The sequence below is a fragment of the Erpetoichthys calabaricus genome, chromosome 5, assembly GCF_900747795.2.
Source record: "Erpetoichthys calabaricus chromosome 5, fErpCal1.3, whole genome shotgun sequence".
Lineage (NCBI taxonomy): Eukaryota > Metazoa > Chordata > Cladistia > Polypteriformes > Polypteridae > Erpetoichthys > Erpetoichthys calabaricus.
In genome coordinates, this window is record NC_041398.2 from 126,899,353 (window position 1) to 126,920,437 (window position 21,085).

Genomic DNA, 21,085 nt, shown 5'->3' on the forward strand with positions numbered 1-21,085 from the left:
ATCTGGTGGTCGGAGACACGAACACAGAATTCAATGGATGTTCTTCTGAGTGGGCTTTCTTTATTGCATGCGTGCTGTGCTGTCTCTGACTGACATACCAAACCCTCAGTTCCTATTCTTCCTTTTTCTTTCTCCACATAACCAATCACCACACAATAAACGTCTTTGTGAAATTAAAACTAGTTATAAACTTAGACCACGGAGTGTTCAGAACTTAAAAAAAATCTTTGTTATATATGTTTAATTATGCCATCTATTCAGGGTTGCACCCATCCCAGCAAGCATTGTGTGCGAGGCAGGAGCAAATCCTGAGCAGAGCGCCAGCACATTGCAGGGTGAATACGAGCAATACATACACTAGCAGGGTCAATATAGCATAACAAAACCCAACATCCTACGGGGGTTTGAGAAAATCTAGTAAATTAAATATTCATTTTAAGATGAAGTTTAGTTTATGATGTTCTACTTTAATGACAAATTATGAGAAAAAGTCAACATGTCTACTTTAATCTTGACATAAATGGCGAGAATAAAGTAGAAATATCGAGAATAAATTCAACATGACTTTATTCTCGTCATAAGCATCGAGATTAAAGTGGAAATGTTGAGAATAAATTCAGTACCCAGGTACATTACACAGTATTGGAAAAAAAAATAAAACAAGTACAACTTGGCTTGCAGTATTATCCAGTAGTATAGAAACAGTATTCACACATTTGAACATAATGGTCCACATCTGACCTTTTAAAACCAAAGTATCTCCAGACAACAGACACGGCTCCTTTTTTCGGCAAAAGTTCTTCTATGTCATCATTTTCAACTTTATCGTCAGCTACAGCTTCAGTTTCAGAATGTTCTCTGTCCATTTTCACCGTTCAATACCTCCATTAATGCATGTACTCCGTTGCATGCCTGTTTAGCGGTGCAGCAGTGAAAAAGGTCCCCCCCTTAAACAGTTTCCCACTGCGCCACGTTCTGAACGTTGTTTAGGCTATTTAAACTGGTGTCGCGGAATAAAAAAAAATCCATATCACAACAAAAATAAAAAACGGTTTTTGGTATGAACTGGTATACCGCCCAGCGCTATGTTGAAGTTAAGGGAACGAAACCACTGCAGTTACTGAATTTTGGAAGAAGCTGGAATAACATCAAGCCAGAGAAGTGTAAGAAACTGGTCTTGTCTTGTGGGCGCAGATGTACCCATGTCATTAAAAGCAAAGGCATCTACATATCCTACTAAATTTTGAAAGCTATAATTGTTAAAAGCCATTGACGGAATTATATTTTCAGGCTTCTTTTGCAATACAGTTGTAACAGTTCTTTAATTGCGATCACTGTAGTTTTCCAAAATTAAATAGTTTTGTTGAACGATTTTTTTTTTTTCCCCTTTGGTTATTTTTTTTAAAACATTGTAGTAGAACAGTAATCATACCTATTGAGCTCTTTGATGGTTAAAGTATATCTCAGTAGTTGAAGATGCCATTTCTTTATCACCTTGTGTTCATGCATCCCAGCAATGATAACGTCGGCAATGATCTTAAAGTAGGCATATGTGAAAATTCAGCATATAGCTTATACACCTCTGTGTCATGTTGGCCTTTCAAAGAATCATGAGACACTTTGTTGAAATAGTTTGCCTAAGCCTGCTGCATGGCAGATTTCCAAGAAAATATCCAATGAACAAGATCACTGGCGAACACTGCATATTAGTGATGAAAACTGCTTTTGCGAATCTTGCCAATGAAGTATAGGAATAGATTTGATGCTACAGCAGATATGAAGATTGTTTCCCTTTTTAAAAAAATATAATTATAATATTTTATTTTAAGAAAATAACAACCCATATGATCAAGACTTTTACAATAAAGAAAATAATTCTGGTTCTTCCTAGTATGTAATGTTAATGTGGCCCCTTGAGGCTGGAGCTAGACTATAATGTTTACAAGTTGAATCTTGGCCTGGATACATTTTGGGCAATTTTAAACAAGATAAATGTGCTTGATAAAAGATTTTAAGTTGAATGATTGCTTCTAGCTCCACATGCACAAATCATTCATTCTATGTAAGGCCACCTTCCACTCCACTTCCACCCAGAGATATAAGTGATAGATCCTTTCCCCACCATACCCTGGGATCTTTGAAAGGAAAGGACTTTAAAATGTCTTTATATATTATTTAGATGCTGTCTTAGTCTTCTAGACTGATTAGTATTTCTTCTGGAATAGAAGTGAGTAGAAGGTGAGGAAAGTTGGACAGGTTCACTTTAGCAAAATTTCTGATTTGAAAGTAGTAGAAAAATTGTGTTGATGGGAAGTTAAATTTGAAGCATAATTGTTCATAAGATGCAAAGACATTAACTATGTACAATTTTCTAAGCATTTTAATCCGGTTGTTTTCCAAAGATTAAATACTGTGTAGGTTTGAGGGGGTAGAAAAAGGTGATTATCATGTAGAGATGCAACAGATAAAAGCTTCTCTTCCTTAAAGTGCTACCCGCATTGGTTACATATTCTGAGTGATTGATTGGACAATTGAATTATTAGTATAATAATGATAATTTGTATTTACTAGGGCATATAAAGAAGTACAGCAAGATTTTATTTCTATTGTAGACCTGGCTTGTGTATATTAATCAATTTGTGTCAATTTCCAGTTCTTTATAGCTTGTATATTTACCACCCAGTATTAAAATTGAAAGTTTGGTAGTGCCCTGCCTCCTTCTGCTTTAGGTTGTTTGAAAGTTGCCCTTTGGTTGTGTGGATGTTTAGAATTCCAAATAAACAAGGTTAGAATTGAGTCTAATTTCTTAACGAATGATTTGTTAATGTATATCGGGATGTTATGAAATTGAAAAAGAAGCTTGGGAAAGATGTTCATCTTGGCAGTATTGATTCTCCCTGCTAATGTGAGATGTAGGGTAGACCATCTGTTCATATCTTGTTTAATTTTTTTCCATTCTGATAGCAACATTTTGTAGAAAAAAGATATTTGTGTTTACTTGTGATGTTTACCCCTAGATATTTAAACTGATATGCTAAAATAAATGGGTAGGTGTCAAGTCTAATATTGCGTGCTAGAAAGTTCACTAGAAGTCCAGTTATCTTTTGAAATTCTGCTAGAGCATTAAGGACCTCTGGTAAAGAAGTTTGTGGGTCTGATTCATACAGTACCGTATCATCTGCATATAGTGATATTTTATGTTTAAGTCCCTTTGTGGTAGTCCCCTTTATTTCTGATGCATTTTGAAAGTGAATAGCCAATGGCTCATTGGCAACTGCAAAAACAAATAGTGATAAGGGGCATCCTTGTCGAGTACCACGTTCTAGTTTGAAATAGTTTGAAGTAATGTTAATACAAACCAAGGCTTCTGGACTGGTATAAAGTACTTTTATCCAAGCACATATATTTGGGCAAGCCTAAATTTCTGCAATATGGTGAATAGGTAGTCCTATTCAACTATGTCAAATGCTTTTCTGCGTCCAAAGATTTGAATTAAATTAGTGTATATTATAAGTGAGTATAAACAAACATTGAAGATTATAAGCCCAGTGTCTGCCTTTCATAAATCCGGTTTGGTCTTGTGATATTACAGAAGGAAGCACTTTTTCAGTCATTCGGGGTAGAACTTTAGTGAGTATCTTAACATCATTATTCAGAAATGAAATTGGTCTTTATGATTCTTGGCACAAAGTTTAAGGTAGGATGTTCTTCTATAACATTGCTAATAATAGTGGAGCTACCTTATTTGAATTTTTTTAATGAAATTCTACTGGTTGTTCGTCAGGGCCTGCTGCTTTCCCACTTTGGAGTGATTTTATAGCGTCCAGTAAATCTGAGAGTGGTATAAGTATGTTCAGCTCTTCTGCACTAAGTGTGTCTAGCTGTGGTTTTTGTAATGCATCAAAAAAGCTGATTGTGTCTTATGTTAGGTTGCAAAACCTGTCTTCTCCTATAAAGTGCTTCATTTTGAGACCTGGTGTATTCTTAATCTGTTCTGGTAATTTTGCTGTTTAACTCGGATGCCTTCTTGGCTACCAATTTATTTTTGTGGGAAAGAGATGAAATAATCTGTCCTCTTAAAAAAGCCTTCAGTATTTCCCAGATTATTTCTTCAGAGACCTCTGAGGATCCATTTGTCTCTTGAAAGAATTTTCTTGGAGATTAATCCTGTGCAGTTCAATTCAACTATTGATATGGGGTTTCCAGCTGTAAAATGAGTGTGCGAGGCATAGTGATTTAAGCTCCATGTGTGACTTTTTTTTTTTTTTTTTTGTAGTTTTAGATGTTATCTCCACTGTAGTTGAAGACCTATCAAGGTCCGGATTTAAAACACAAAGTCTCTGGCCATTATAATTTTATGAGTGTTCATATATGCAAATACATTTTGGATTAAATGTCTATCATCCACATTAGGTGTGTGGATATTTAACAAAATTACGTTAGTTTTAAATAAATTACCCATCATCATGCCATTTCATCCTTCAGGATCACATACTGCTTCTGATGCTACAAATGCAATTGTTTTATGTATTAACATGTATTCTTTGTATAGTTGTAGTGAAAAATTTTGCCAATCCAATCTCTTTCTAACTGAAACTGGACCTTTATTTTTTAAGCGAGTCTCCTGTAAAAAAAATCTTATTATTAGGGATGGGCATCCTTAAGATTTTATTGATGTTGATATTGATACCGATTCTGCTTATCAATACTGTTATTGATACTCCCCATAATAATATGGGTAGACAATGTGTCTCTTAAGGTGGGGTTGATAACTGTCATCATCTCCATACAGTTGAAAAAAATGTAAACTTTTTACAGCTAAAATAACTGATTTTGTTCATTTTTACATTGTTATTTTAACACCCCACAGCTGTTAGTGAGAGAGAGAGAGAGCTGACCTGAGTACAGTTTTTTTTTCTTTTCAAATAATCTAATTCTGACCTCCTTGTTATACTGTCATTCTCAGCACTATCTTTTAATGAACAAACCTGTGTTAATAATCTAATGAACTAATTAATAATCTAAAGCTTAATAATCTACCCACATTCCATGACAAAAAAATACACTAACATTTTAACCATTTAACTCAATTGCACCCCTCATTACTAAACCACATGTAATAAAACTTTAGTCACATGTTAAATTTCTGTACTCTTTCACTTTAAGTCTCAGCTAGTTATTATCAAAAACATACAAGAACTCAATTGTTTAGTTTAACTGTATGAACTACTATTTACATACTGTATATACATCCCACATCCCATACAAAATCATAAAGTCTGTAGATTTTAGTCCAGGAAAACAATTTTAGTGTTTACCCATCAGTTCTTTCTCTGAAAGCATAAAGAGAGGAAAAAAAGTAAAATCCCCTTATTGATCTTAAGCCAGCAAAAAAAAAAAACTAATAGGAAAAAAAAAATATATAAATGGTACAACACATAAACTTTGCAAGCCTGGCACTTGCGATTGTGGTGTTACTTGGTGACTGACTTCTTGGCTTTAATAGAGCATACAAAAATTGCTCGTTTCCAGCAGAAGCAAGCCAACACTCATGTCCGTCATGGCAAGTGTCACATCGGCTGCAATTGTTGGTCAGATGCAGCAACATCTAACATCGACAATGAACTCCAGTGTCTGCTGATACATCCTTTGTTCAGCCTTTCAAGGACGGTGCTCAACAGCTCCAATTGTCCACGGCTCACCTGTTTGCCATTCTTGACACAGTCCATCCAACCATTTTTCCTTCCATTTTTTCTCCCTTTTTTTATTTTCTTCGCCTCTGACCTGTGCCCTCATTGGCTACCACCCAAACCAATAACAAAAATACCAGTGTTTACTTTTAAATAATAATGAATATACAATAATATAATTACATAACTATTTAACAACATTCATAATAAAATAAACTGTTTTAATCCAATTTTAATTATATCATGAACATTGTATTACCATCTCATAATTCAAGTTTTAAAGGTTTACACTTATTATATATCCCTGATTGTCAGGAAAGCTCATTCAAACTTAAGGAAAGTACCATGCATTTGGCATTTTTATGCTATGCTATGCATACTTAAACCGACTTGACTCCACTGTGGTGAAGGGCTGCATATCTTTCACAATAAACTTTGCAATAGCCCTGTGACATTCCTTTTGTTTTTTCCTAAATCATTTGTCCTCGTCGAGCGATGGAGAACGGGGTGGATCTGAATGCTGGTGTCCATTGATTAAGGTTGCTGCTGCTGCTTGAGTGACGCTGCCTGAACACAAATTAAATTCAATGTTCACTTTATGTCCTGGGTGAATAACTATAGACTTAATTTTGTAGCGATAACAAGTGTTATCTTCACTTTTCGATGGCTAGTCAGCCTCAGGTTTAGTTTGGCTAATTCCAGCAGCATTGGAGCTTGGGAGGCTGCACTGAGTATGTTTTAGCAGCCTCTTTCTTGAAGCAAACATGCTGCACTGCTTTACATTTATATAATTTTGAACTGGTGTTTCATGAGGTTACTAGTGTTATCCCCTTTACATGCAACTACCTCTTTACATATATTGCATTTAGCTGATTTATCATTATGTTTACTAAAGTGAGCCCACACTTTTGAACACTTTACCCTATCTATCATGATGACTGGAGAGCACAGAATGTAATCATGCAGCTACATAACTGAAATGAGATCATCTGACACCTGCAGTGTTGTCATCATTAGCTGCATTTTTAAATTCCTAACTGTTCCTAATTTTTGAATGTTACAAAAATACAGATAGCAGTACCCTTTTTTGGTATTGACCAGTCTGGAACCAGTACCAATTTAATACCGATTTTCGATACCTTACTTAGCATTTAGGCCTGTTAGGAAGGAGAATACTTTTTTTCTGTTTAGATCATGATTGAGAGCTTTGACATTCTAGCTCACAAAGTTCACTGTTTGGTCAGAGAGACACTGCTTCTGAACTTTTGAGGACATTTTGTAATCTTAAGTAAAGGTAATATGTTGCTTCATTCAATAGCTTTAACCTTGGTATCATATTATTGCCAGGTATTATGGTTAAAGAGCCTATTCTTATGTTTGGCGGTTACAGTTCTTGGGATGAAAATAATAAAATAAATAAGAAGTAACTTGCTCTGATTTTGTCCACCCCAGCCCTCTGCCATTTTGCCTCCCCTAGTGAGGCTAGACCACACTTTATGAAGTCTCTGTCCTCTAACATCCCAAGAGGCAGAGCATGTCCAAAACAAAACAAACACCCAGCAGCGATGTAGAAAGAATTAAAACTGAGGTATCTTATGATAGTACAGTCCAAGTACAATAAACGTAGGGTATGATGTCAAACAGTCCCCTTCAGGAAAAAAAAAATACAAACAAAAAAGTTTAGATATCTTCTAATAGTACAGTCCAGATGCAATAAAACTAGGGTAACACTGTGATGTTAAATAGTCCTGTTAGAAGATTACAGTGATCCCTCGCTATATCGCGCTTCGTCTTTCGCGGCTTCACTCCATCGCGGATTTTAAATGTAAGCATATGTGAATATATATCGCAGATTTTTCACTGCTTCACGGATGTCTGCGGTCTACAGTACGTGTGCTTCCTCAGTTGATTTGCCCATTTGAATTCAAACAAGGGACGCATTTGAATTCAAACAAGGGACGCTATTGGCGGATGGCTGAGAAGCTACCCAATCAGAGCACGCGGTTAAGTTCCTGTGCGCTGCTGATTGGCTCAGCAACGGAGCGCTGCATTAACCAGGAAGTCTAATCTCACTCATTCAGAATTAATGCACGTTACTGCTAATGCTTCAGGATTGCAGAAAAGGTAAAAGTTTTGGATATGTTGAAGGAGGGGAACAGCTACACCGCTGCAGGACACAATTACAGCATCAGTGAGTCCACGATTCTTTTTATTTAAAAAGGAGGAAAAGCATATAAGATCTACGGCCGCAGTGTCCTTTAATCAGGGCGCAAAACGAGTTGCAAGTGGACGTGATAAGGCAGTAGACTGGATGGAATCTGCTTTAGGGATTTGGATTGAAGAGTGATGGAAGAAGAGCAACGGCGGTGCTAAACAGTCGCCTGAAGAGGCTCCTTTAGAAGAGCTGTAACGCTATCCTTTGTTGTGCAGTAAAATTAAACTCATCGTTATCGGACAAGTTGTCGTGTCATTGTTGGTGAATAACCATAATTAATTATTTACGTACAGTACTTATTACATGTACATAGTTTAGTGTCGCTGTACACACATTTTACTGTATACAATTTTTCGTGTATTGTACGTATTTATTGCTGGTGGCCTGTCTGTTGTAATGGCTGTAACGTATTGATATCGGAGATGCTCGATATCTTTAAAATAATATTTAGGTTTTACTGTATGTAAACTGTGTTTACATACATAATTTCAATGAATCTTACCTAATATCTAAGAGAATACAAAGGGATTATGCTGTATAACTGTGCGTGAAATGTTTATAATAGTGTGGGAGAGTTTATAAGGGCTTAAAATATATAAAAATAACCATATAAACATATGGTTTCTACTTCGCGGATTTTGTTATTTCGCGGGTGGCTCTGGAACGCAACCCCCGCGATGGAGGAGGGATTACTGTAAACAATAGTTAATGGTTACAAAAATATGTAAATATATAAATTTAATTAAAGTAACTGAAAAAAAGTGGTCAAGAAGGAAATAGAATGTATAATTATGGCAAATGTTGCATTATAGACAGACCAAGTTGCAAACAGAATCTTCTTTGCATTACCAGGACACAATTTGACTCATGTTCATATTCTGGATGATGTCTGGGTCAGTTTTGTTAGCTTTGTTCTGCTTCTTCAGGAGAACTAAAGATGATGTATTGAACATCAGTAACCTTCTTTCAGTTTGGCTGGAAACAAGAGGCTCTATCTAATTTCAGCTTTGCATAAATGCTGTTTAGTGCTATAGAATGCAGAGCTCTTTCTATCTGAGAATCAACATTAAGTTTTCTTTAAACCATAGTTTATTCAATCGGACAGTCGGGCTTCTCAGTGTTGAGGCATTCGAGCCATTTGTGTAATTACCTGCTGAGATTTCAGCATCTGATTTAGAGTCCTCTCCAATTATTTTAGGTAATAATTCTCTGAAATTTATGATTTCACTGTTCGGACTTACACGGTTTTCACTGAGACATTTGATTTTAATGTTGTCCCTTCTTTTTCTGTCTTTCAACACAGCTAATTTATCACTGAGCACTTTGCGTTTGTATTCCACAGCAGTTGCTTTTTTGTCTGTGGCAAATGTCATTAGTTCAACTTATTCAATAAGGGTCATAAATGTTTGCTTAACTTCTGTGTGATCACAGAGTAATATTAGTACTACTACTACTACTACATCATTTTATTTATTTATTCATTTATTTATAATATGCTCAAGGCACTTCAGTCTCAGAAAGAAGCAGCAAGTATACAGTATGTACTTATTTTATTCTCAGTTTTGCTCATATTTTCCTTTAGAAGCAGCAAGTATACAGTATGTACTTATTTTATTCTCAGTTTTGCTCATATTTTCCTTTATTTTTTGATCAATTCTTGCTAGAATTTCTTTTTAAGGTTTACATCAAATTTATTGCTTAAACGTACCTCCTGGTCTTTTATATCCTGAAGGAGCTACTCTATTCTGCTGTCCATTTTGATGTCAGTTCTGTCTATTTCCTTGCATCATTTATTTATTCCCCCTGCGTGCGGTAATCAACACCTTCAGCTCAGAAAGCCTGCTTCCATCTTCTTCGTGGTACAAAAGTAGAGTTATGTATCCTGTTGGAGTTGATTCCTTTGACTTGCAGGGGTTGTTAGTAATAGTTAACAGAAGGGATTAAAAGACCATACTCCGTTCTGATATCCCGTCTGAGATTTGCGAATTATCGTTGCCCGCCTCATTCACAGACACTTTCACATTTGCTGTCAGCTGTAGCAGATGCTGCAGTATAAGGTCCTGGCAAATCCATTCTTTTGCCTGTCTTTTCCACCTCGATATGTGGCAGATCGTAATGTAAACTTGAGACCGGGTTAGTCTTTGATGTACCTTTACCTACCTTTTCCTTTTTTTCTAACTCCTTGGTCTCCTGCTTATACTTTTAATATACTTGTAAATAAATCCTCCCTGGCTGACTAAATACAGGAAATTTTGAATGGATAAAAAAAGCTAAATAACACCGCTGCTGGTGGAGCACTGTCTCAGACATTCATCACTTGCAATGGTCGAGACTAAGTTTTTAGAGGATTGAACTTTCCACTGTGCCTGATATTAAATCAGTTTGGGATACTAAGGCCTTGAAACACCCATCTTATTAAAAACTGTGTCTTGTTTCTTTTTGAAAATATAATTAAGATTTTTGGTATACTAGGTATTATAATGTAGTAGAACAATGTACAGTGGAACCTCTGGTCACAACCGCAATTCGTTCCAAAACTCTGGTTGCAACCCGATTTGGTAGCGACCCGAACTAATTGCTCCCATAAGATTGTATGTAAATACAATTAATCCGTTCCAGACCATACGAACTATATCCTCTTTAATAAAATCCCTGTGTGCGTCCATGTGTCCATGTGTGTGTGTCTGGCGAAGTGCGCATGCGCGGGGCACGGTGCGAGATGCGGAGACCAGCTTCCCCAAAGAGGTGGGATTAGTGTTTGTTGTTGTGCAAGTGTTCACTCTGAGGATGTCAGATTTGCGATTAACAAACTTGGCCCGGTAAAGTGTAAAGTGTTTTCCTAAATATACGAATTTTCATGATATTACAATAGGATACCTTTTAAAAGTAGATTTATTTTCGTGCACATAAAATCCGTTGCTGGGGAGACGCCATACATACAATAATCAGCTGCACGCCAGCACAGATTAAAATACTTGCTGGAGAGACGTATTACTGTGAGAGAAAATTTAAGGCACACAATACAGTGATGCATATTACAGCCACATACAAGCCAGTATTACTGTAACAGAAAATAGACGGTCCTTTGCCATTTAATATAGACTGTTCCTACTAATACTTATGCACTACTATTCTAGCGCCCGTTATTGCAACTGGCTTAATGTCTAGTGTAAATATATTTTTTTTAAAAGATTTTTAAGCACAAAAATAGTTAATTATACCTTAAATGTAAAAACATTGAATAACACTGAGAAAACCTTGAACAGAGAAAACTAACATTGCTAGAGTTTGCGCTACACCCTTACGAACCGCTCGCTATAACACTTTTTTTTTAATGAGTTTTAAGCACAGGGAAAAAAAATGAAAATTTGAAAAATCCTTAATTTATACAAAAAGTAACCATAAACAACCAAGAAAACTAACCTTGCATTAAGTTAATAATTTCTTTCTTTAATTAGATTTCAATTTTCTTCGAACCTTTCTTCTCACCAACACTACCACTCTTCACTTTCTTAGAGGCCATGGTTAATTGCAAAATGAATGTAAAAGCACATGAAATAGAGCACAGAGTTCACAGCGAATGAACGCACATCTGACCTAGAACAATGTACAGGGAGAGACTGAACACGTGCGGAAATCATTGGCGCGTATGAACCAGAAGGGAAACTGGCTGGCTGCCAGTGTTTTTGTTCGCCACCCGAGTGTGTGGTCGTGAAATGATGCAAAAGTTTGGTGAACTTTTTGATCGTAACCCAATTTGTATGTGTTCCAAAACGTTCAAAACCAGAGGTTTTACTGTAGTTCTTATTTTTATATGCATCTTATTGTTTTGATTTTGCTTTAAAGCACTTGAGCATCAATTATTTTTGTTTTTTTCTTCTATAAGAAATAACCATAAATATAAGTGTTCAGTAAGTTTATTACAAATTGTGAAATGTTCTGTAATGAAAAAAAGTTGGGGAAACGCTATATATAAATAGTCAGTTTAATACTTTGTTGGATCTCAAACTAAAATGTCAGATTAATGAGGGATATGGATGTTAAACTAAAGCACACTGCATGAATAAAGTTTATGTTCAAATACATTTATATAGTAAGCTTCAAGGGTGGGGTTTGATTTGTTTTCAAATTTGTTGGGTTATAAATGGATCTGTTTGTATGGAATGATTACAATGAAAATTAATAAAATAAAAATATATTACAGCTTCAATTCTTATTTGCATGTTTCCTACAGACTAGCAATAATACTGAAGTACCACCAACAAAAACAGAATATAGCATTTACTGTGAAATCAAGGTCTTACATAAAATGCAACATCAAGTGGCTTGTTTTTGATTAGTTCTAGCAAAACTTTCATATTACATAATATACTATTAGAGATATGTTTTTCATTGTTTGTTTTATTTGTGTGTTATTAACAGATCCTAAAGCAGAAACAAGACTTTACATAACAGTGAATGGCTTTGAATTTCATGTTTACAACCGAATTGATTTATATACACACCTTCAAGAGGTTTTTGGACTAGAACCTACACTTATTCCTCCTAAAAAGGAAGAGGATAAAGCAAAAACTGGTGGAGAAAATACCCTTGAAAGGTATAACTGAATTTTAATTGCATGATTTGAATATTATTTATCTTGAGCATTGTTTGTTTTCTTTTTTGATCTCATTTTCTCAATATACCGAATATACTGTTGAACATTATAGTACAAATTGTAGGTATTAACTTTTTGCTTCAGAGCTGAACTTTCAAACTGAATTGAATTAGTCAGGCTCAGAAAGTAAATTAATCCAATTTACCTTCTCTATACTTGCTATAGTAAGCAGACAGTACACTTTACTGTGACTATTTTCATTTATGTAAGAATGTGTTTGAAATATTCATTATTATGTATCTTGAAACAAAAATGAATAGTTTACTTTATAATCATTTTTGGACCTTTTCTTTCTTGTGGTTTTTGCTTACTCTCATTAATAACTGAAAAATGTATTGTGTTGCTGTTGTAGGTCATTAAGTCACCCTATAGTTGTTGTTTGGTTGACATAAACCTATCTTAGAAATAATAGATGTCCATCACAAGGCATACTTGTTTTGAAAAATGGTCTGGTGTTTTACAACAGAATGATGTTAGAATGATTTTTTTTTTTTGCACAAAATATACTTTCCTATCTTCTTTACCTTTATAATAGCACTGTCTCCTCAAAGAATATGGGAAATCTCATCCTCTCATTTCACCATTATTTAGTCAAATGCTGTCCTTTCTGTGCTTACTGTCCAAAGCAGCACTTATTGAACATGCCACATGTGTGCAACAGTATAGTAAATTGATTGGTGCCACATACGGATAAAATTTGAGTATGGTTTTTTTTTTTTTTTTTTAAAAAAAGAAAAAAAAAAAAGGTTCTTGGTAAGGGCATGTTTTGCTATATGAGTTAAATATGAATTTTCTTACAAACAAATTGTAATCTTCTTTTTCTTCTTTCGGCTGCTCCCGTTAAGGGTTGCCATAGCGGATCATCTTCTTACATATCTTTCTGTCCTCTGCATCTTGCCCTCTGTTACACCCATCACCTGCATGTCCTCTCTCACCACATCCATAAACCTTTGCTTAGGCCTTCCTCTTTTCCTCTTCCCTGGCAGCTCTGTCCTTAGCATCCTTCTCCCAATATACCCAGCATCTCTCCTCTGCACATGTCCAAACCAAAGCAATCTCGCCTCTGTGACTTTGTCTCCCAACCGTCCAACTTGAGCTGACCCTCTAATGTACTCATTTCTAATCCTATCCATCCTCATCACACACAGTGCAAATCTTAGCATCTTTAACTCTGCTACCTCCAGGTCTGTCTTCTGCTTTCTGGTCAGTGCCACCATCTCCAACCCATACAACATAGCTGGTCTCACTACCGTCCTGTAGACCTTCCCTTTCACTCTTGCTGATACCCGCCTGTCACAAATTACTCCTGACACTCTTCTCCACCTATTCCACCCTGCCTGCACTCATTTTCATCTCTCTTCCACAATTCCCATTACTCTGTACTGTTGATCTCAAGTATTTAAACTCATCCACCTTTGCCAACTCTACTCCCTGCATCATCACCATTCCACTGACCTCCCTCTCATTTACACACATGCATTCTGTCTTGTTCCTACTGACCTTCATTCCTCTCCTCTCTAGAGCATATCTCCACCTCTCCAGGGTCTCCTCAACCTGCTCCCTACTATCGCTACAGATCACAATGTCATCAGCAAGCATCATAGTCCATGGGGACTCCTGTCTAATCTTGTCTGTCAACCTGTCCATCACCATTGCAAATAAGAAAGGGCTCACAGCTGATTCCTGATGTAATCCCACCTCCAACTTGAAAGCATCTGTCACTCCTACCGCAGACCACACCACTGTCACACTTCCCTCGTACATATCCTGTACAACTCTTACGTACTTCACTGCCACTCCCGACTTCCTCATATAATAACACATCTCCTAATTCTTAAATATCGGCACCAGTATACTTCTTTTCCACTCCTCAGGCATCCTCTCACTTTCCAAGATTCCATTAAACAATCTGGTTAAAAACTCCACTGCCATCTCTCCTAAACACCTCCATGCTTTCCATTTTTCATCCTCTTCATAGTTGTCCATACTTCCTCCTTGCTAATCCATTGCACTTCCTGATTCACTATCTCCACATTATCTAACCTCTTCTCTTTCTCGTTCTCTTCAATCATCAGCCTCTCAAAGTACTCTTTCCATCTGCTCAACACACTCTCCTCATTTGTGAGTACGTTTCCATCTTTATCCTTTAACCTAACCTGCTGCACATCTTTCCTAGCTCGGTCCCTCTGTGTAGCCAATCGGTACAGGTCCTTTTCTCACTCTTTAGTGTCCAACCTCTCATACAACTCATCGTATGCCTTTTCTTTAGCCTTCGCCACCTCTCTCTTCACCTTGTGCCTTATCTCCTTGTACTCTTATCTACTTTCTGCATCTCTCTGACTATCCCACTTCTTTGCCATCCTCTTCCTCTCTATACTCTCTTGTATTTCCTCATTCCACCACCAGGTTTCCTTTTCCTCCTCCTTCTTTCCAGATGTCATGCCAAACACCCTTCTTGCTGTCACCCTTTACTACATCTGCTGTAGTTTCCCAGCTGTCTGGTAACTCTTCACTGCCACCCAGTGCCTGTCTCACCTCCTCCCTAAACTCAACCTTACAGTCTTCCTTTTTCAACTTCCACCATTTGATCCTTGGCTCTGCCCTCACTCTCTTCCTCTTCTTGATCTACAACATCATCCTACAGACCACCATCCGATGCTGCCTAACTACACTTTCCCCTGCCACCACTTTGCAGTCTTCAGTCTCATTTAAATCAGCTATTCTGCATAGGATGCAATCTACCTGTGTACATCTTCCTCCACTCTTGTACGTAACGCTATGTTCCTCCCTCTTCTTAAAATACATTTTCACCACAGCCATGTCCATCCTTTTGGCAAAATCCACTATCCTCTGACCTTCTTCATTCCTCTCCTTGACACCATACCTACCCATCACCTCCTCGTCTCCACTGTTCCCTTCACCAACATGCCCATTGAAATCCGCTCCAATCAACACTTTCTGTCCCTTGGGTACACTCAGAACATCTTAAACTATTACAAGTATCTAATTAGTGAATTTCCCCTTGGGATTAATAAAGCTCATCCATCCATCCATCCATCCATCCATCCATCCATCCATCCATCCATCCATCCATCCATCCATCCATCCTTCCTTCCTTCCTTCCTTCCTTCCTTCCTTCCTTCCTTCCTTCCTTCCTTCGCTTTTTATGATGAGGGTTGTAGTAGGAAAACACTAATTTGATCAGACCAGAACACAACATCTTAACTGTAGTATCAGTCTCTATTGTTGCATTGTTTTCAGGATTTCTTTTTGCTTTCTATCTGCCTCAAGATCAAGGTTTGGAGGCAAATCTATCTAAAGGCAAACAACTGTAGATAACAAAGCTGTAAAATTAATTGAACCACAATAATCATGGAGGAGATATTTACAAATACAGTACAACATAGTTTAAATAAAACACCAAACACTGCAGTAAAAATGAAATCATTAAACTGTATATTCACAAAAAAAGATAAACACATCAAAATATAATGATTGCCACCATAGCATACTGCTTTACATTTTCAGTTTTTTCAAAAGAGAGTACTTGAATTAAAAGCAATACGCAGCATCTATGCTCAGTTCCTTTAATGCTGTCATTTTACATTTGTAGTAATGATAAAAAATGCAGTCTGGGAACTTAGGTGGAATAAGCTTTTTATCATATGACAACTAAACAAATAAGTTAAATGCTAAAAATTTCTTTCCTTGAACAGTAGTCAAGGCATGCAGTCACAGATAGTTCCTATTTTTTTAAGTAAAATCTGGGTACTTAAACTCTATTGTTACAAGTTTTACTTGTGTTTTGTGTTTGAAAGCATAACAGAGGATAAACCAGCATGGCAATCTGTGGTGAGTGGATGATTGGAATGGAGGTTTGCACCATCTAATGAGAGAACTGGAGATTTCACAATAATATCATGACAGTGGAACACTGTCAAAGGCTTTGAATGCCAAATTATAAAGTTTCATTTTCATAATAATTGATAGTTAGGCATTTGGTGAAATGCAATTTATGCTAGTGGCTGGCTGGTTATTTGTTTCCCTGCTATTAACTTAATGTGTGGCCCTGAGTAAATTGCTTATACAATACTGACACTGTTTCAACTGTAGAATTATGTAAGCATTTGATCAGTGCACTTGTCATTTGCTTATGACTATGGATGAAAGCATTAGCTGAATAAAAATAAAAATCCTATTTTCCTCTCTGAACTCTCATTGGGAAATGTTAAATTCTTATAGAAATATTCATTTTCACCAACACTAAATTACAATGTATGTTTTCTTTGCTTGGTCTTAAATATTGTCTAACAAAGAAAGATACAACTTGGGAATCTCCCATAGTGAAGTTGTACTGATTGAATTGTGATGGGAATGTGTACTTGGAAATTGTGTAAAAGAATGTACTGCAGTGTTGTGTGTTAATATCTGATAAGAGTCTGTGCTGCAGGTTAAACAAAACCAGTTATTGATTGTAATAAATTATATGAATGAAACCACATCCATAGTGATGAAAGAAAATTAAAAAATGTCAAATGAATTAGATGTGGACTATTAGCATATATAAAGAAACCTGTAATAGTAATTTGTTTTCCATTTGGCTATGTAATGTTTGGTAAGAAAGAAAAACAAACAACTGATTATCTGTCAAAATATTTTACATAAACCAAAATCATGTGAATCAACATAAATAGTATTTCTCACTAGTAAAATGTGTCACAAAGACTCCAGAGAGTCAGAAAGGTTTGGGGCAGCCACCCGTATATTATGATCCTGGCTGCAAAAGGTTGAAATTTGATTGAGTAGTTAACAAGACTGAGTCTAAAACAGAACTGAATACGTGGAGGTAAGATGGTGGTTTTAAGGGCTGATGGAGGAAATGATGTCCTCTATACTAGTGCCGGAAGTGATGTCATCAGAGGTGTCGGAACCTGGCGGGATTTCCCAGGAATGTTATTCATAGAGACACTTTCTGTACTCATTAGAGATTCACTGAAGCCAAATGAGCCTTTGGCATCAGCACATCCAGAATGATGCAAACTCTGTTGATCTTTTCAAAAGTGCCTACAGCTCTTGACAGCACTTCATCCAGGTAGATGTAGAGGCCATCTGTCAGCTCCTCATCTTCTACTGTATATAGGTCATTACTCGGTGACCTTTAGGATCTTCCTAATTTTTAAACCATTTGGATGACACCTTTTCAGATACAACAGTCTGTTGGACAAGAAAATACAAGAGTTTGGTGCTATAAAGTCATCATAGCTCTTTGCTACTAGATAGATTGCAATAACAAACTTTTACTTGTTATCTGAACTAAGTTACCAGCAAGTGATCATTTAGTCCATGGCCCTTTATGATGAACTCCAACAGGTTTTCATGTTGAGTCCTCTTGGAAGCCCTGTTGATCTCTGCAGCCACAAAAACCCGAGACACTTGTTCTCGAGTCAGCTGCTGTACTGCAGCCACACAGTCAGCCTGCTCTCCTACACTGTGGACACACACAAATAAATATATCAAAATGTCATATGTAGTATTTGTCTTGTGCAAGCTATTTGGCTTTGGTATGAACACTTCTGTTTTCTTAGAAAAGTGGACACTTTGGAATAGAGTTCAAACTGTGAGAATTACTCTGTGGTTCACTACAAAAACTCTCGTTCATGGTTATCTCAATAGTTTTTTTTAGAATACATCCATTATTTCAGAGTATTATGAATACACCAATCTGGACACTACCTAAGTACGCAAGTCACAATCATGTCATCCTAAGAGAAAAAAAATATATGCAGTGCTCTCCACTATTATTAGCACCCCTTGTAAAAATTAGTAAGAAGGTTTAGAAAAAAAAATCCATGTTGCTGAAGAAATGTTATCTTTCACGGAAAAAATTAGAAACATCTGACTTTTAATTTAAACAATTTCATTCAAAGAAAACAAAGCCCTCATCAAGAAATAACTATTTTTAAAATTAACATTTTTATAAGGGGTGCCATTAATAGTGGAGGGCACATTAAATGAATGCCACAGTTAAAAGTATGCCACACATGAAGAAAAAAATATGTATCATCAGCATCTTTAAAAGACTGACCATGAAATCAAAGTGTTCCTCATGGTCAGATAAAGTGCATCCTGAGAGAGGACAAGAGAAAAAGTACTGAAATCATATACAATCTAAACACAAATATAAGGTTACATAAAGCCTATAATTAATATTCAGATACCATTAACATGTATTTTCTGTACAGTCTACTGAACCAGTAGGGATGTCCTAGGAAAAGAAGGAAAGAGAAAAAAAAAAGATACACGGGAAAGTCAGATACTTCACGTGAGTTACAAGTTTAAGAAATGGTTGTTTGCCATTTACCATATTTTTCATTAACATCCAATTTCTAGAAGATATTCTTGTAGCAGAAAGGAAAAATATAAATGTCACTTGTAATTAATTTGAAAAGGCTCTGTGTACATCGCGACACTCAGTCTAAGTCACATACAATTTAGTGGTGCACTGCCCATTGCATGAAAGTCTTTTAACAGTTTAGAAATGGTATGCATCATCTGCACAAAACTACCATGAAATTGTATTAAAATTGATGGTACCAAAACATGGCAGATTATTTGGTATTACAATTTAGACACATTGCTCTAAGAACTCCAACATAAGGAACTAAACTGAAAAGTAAAAAAAGGTAATATCGTGCACCACTGTAGTCAATCTGAACTTTGTCAAAAAGCTTGGTTCATGACAGAATAACTAATCAAGCGTTTCCAAGATGCTTGTAAAAGTTTTTTTTTTTGTCTTCCATGCACAGTCAATGAGTTCTTGTGAAATTTGCCTTGTGGAATTTGAAGAGTTGCCGGTACAGTTGAGTGCCGGTCCACTTCAAGCACTGAATATGCATTAATTACTACAGCGAAAATGATTATTAATACGAACGTAAAGGTTCACGGTACAAACATAACCATGCAAAACAAAGTTATTAAAAACAATGAAGAAAACTGTGCAAATGCAAATTTCAAACGTTTTCATTTCGAAGCACACTTACTTCCATTGTCAAAAATACGAGCAATGAGTTGCGTCGCTTCTTCTTCTTTTGTCTAATGCTGTTTCATCGCTGCTGCTTCTTTTTTGTCTTTCGTTTAATGGAGTTTTGTCGCTTGTTACAGTGGCAGGTTATTTAAGAGGAAACTCTATAAGGTGGAACCTCAAAGAGGTAGGGATCACGAACTGTGAAACGATGGGTTAAAGTTAAACTTGATAGTCAACTTCAGACTTTGATAACTGGACAAGTGAGTTTTTGATTGTCGTATAGTAACAACAATCTTATTCGTTGAAGTTATGAATTAGCAGAATATGATTTGCTGAAGTCGAATTTGATTGACAGTTACCCCGCCTGCGAGATCCACCCATAATGTCTCCGGTCTGTAGCAGTACCCTTCTCTGATTTCCCGGGAATGGTCTGCAAGGAACTGAGTGAGACAGTCTGCACACTCCGCCATGCCCTGGTCTGATGTAGTATTACGCTTACTCAAGCCCTTTAGCTGTCTCCTAATTGCATGTGTGTGACAAATGATTCGGTGAATCTTGTCAAAAACGCATGTTACTCTGAGGTTGCAGCATTTATAACAACTTGATTACTGGTACTCATTCCACCCCATGTCTGGGATTTTATTCTATACAATCTATTAAGCCTTAAAAAAAAAAAAAAAAAAGTCATAACTGCATGTGGAGGGACTTATTTTATTAATTTTTAGGATGTAAATACCAATGCTGATAGCAGATGATGACCTTGGTATCAGTCTGAAACATCACCACTGAGTTACATTGTTTAATTTCTGATGTTAATATTTCTAATTCTTCTGGTGTGAATTTAGTGGCTTTTACTCATTAAGTGTGTTATCTGTTCTATAGTGTCCATTGAATGATTAGTATATTTAGTGTTTTAACATGTTTTATACATCAAGCTAGGTTTCTAAAATAAAATACATTTTATTTTATTTTCAAGTGTTAAAATTAAAACAGAATCTCAAGACCCATCATCATCTTGGAGATCTCTCATTCCTGTGATCAAAGTCAACATAAGTACAGTAAGTTTCTGAACCATTTATTTTTCATATTTTCACGTATTGTACTTTAAGCTAGTTTAATTTTCTCTAGCATTAGCTTCGTACAGGAAAAATGTTTAAAAGCTTACTGTTTTGATTTACAAATATATATATTCAAGGTAGTTGCTTTGCATTAGATAATTTTGTTTGGTTGCCAATTAAAGAGAATCATGCTTTAGAGTTGTGTGTCAGCCAGTGTTACAGAAAATATGTGCTTTGAGGGAAGAATAGATTCTAATAAACAGCAAATCTTGGAAGCTATGGTCCCATAATAAGTGAAGAAACTGAAAGTAGGTTAGAAATTATGGCAATACAGTAATCCAAAACATACTAAAAATAAACCATAAACTATTAAAACACGAGATTAAGTTTTTGGAATGCCTATCACAGTTCCCAGACCTGAATATTATTGAAAAACTTTTG

General features: G+C 36.1%; 1 protein-coding gene across 10 annotated transcripts in view; it reads left to right on the forward strand.

Annotated features, from left to right (window-relative positions):
* Window positions 1-21,085, forward strand: part of kiaa1109 (KIAA1109 ortholog) — a 371,922-nt gene that overhangs the window by 73,028 nt on the left and 277,809 nt on the right. For all 10 annotated transcript variants that reach the window (XM_051928377.1, XM_051928381.1, XM_051928382.1 and 7 more), the window contains exons 7-8: window positions 12,328-12,502; window positions 20,563-20,644. In XM_051928377.1, coding sequence (XP_051784337.1) covers window positions 12,328-12,502; window positions 20,563-20,644 — 257 coding nt within the window. The remainder of the gene's footprint in view (window positions 1-12,327; window positions 12,503-20,562; window positions 20,645-21,085) is intronic.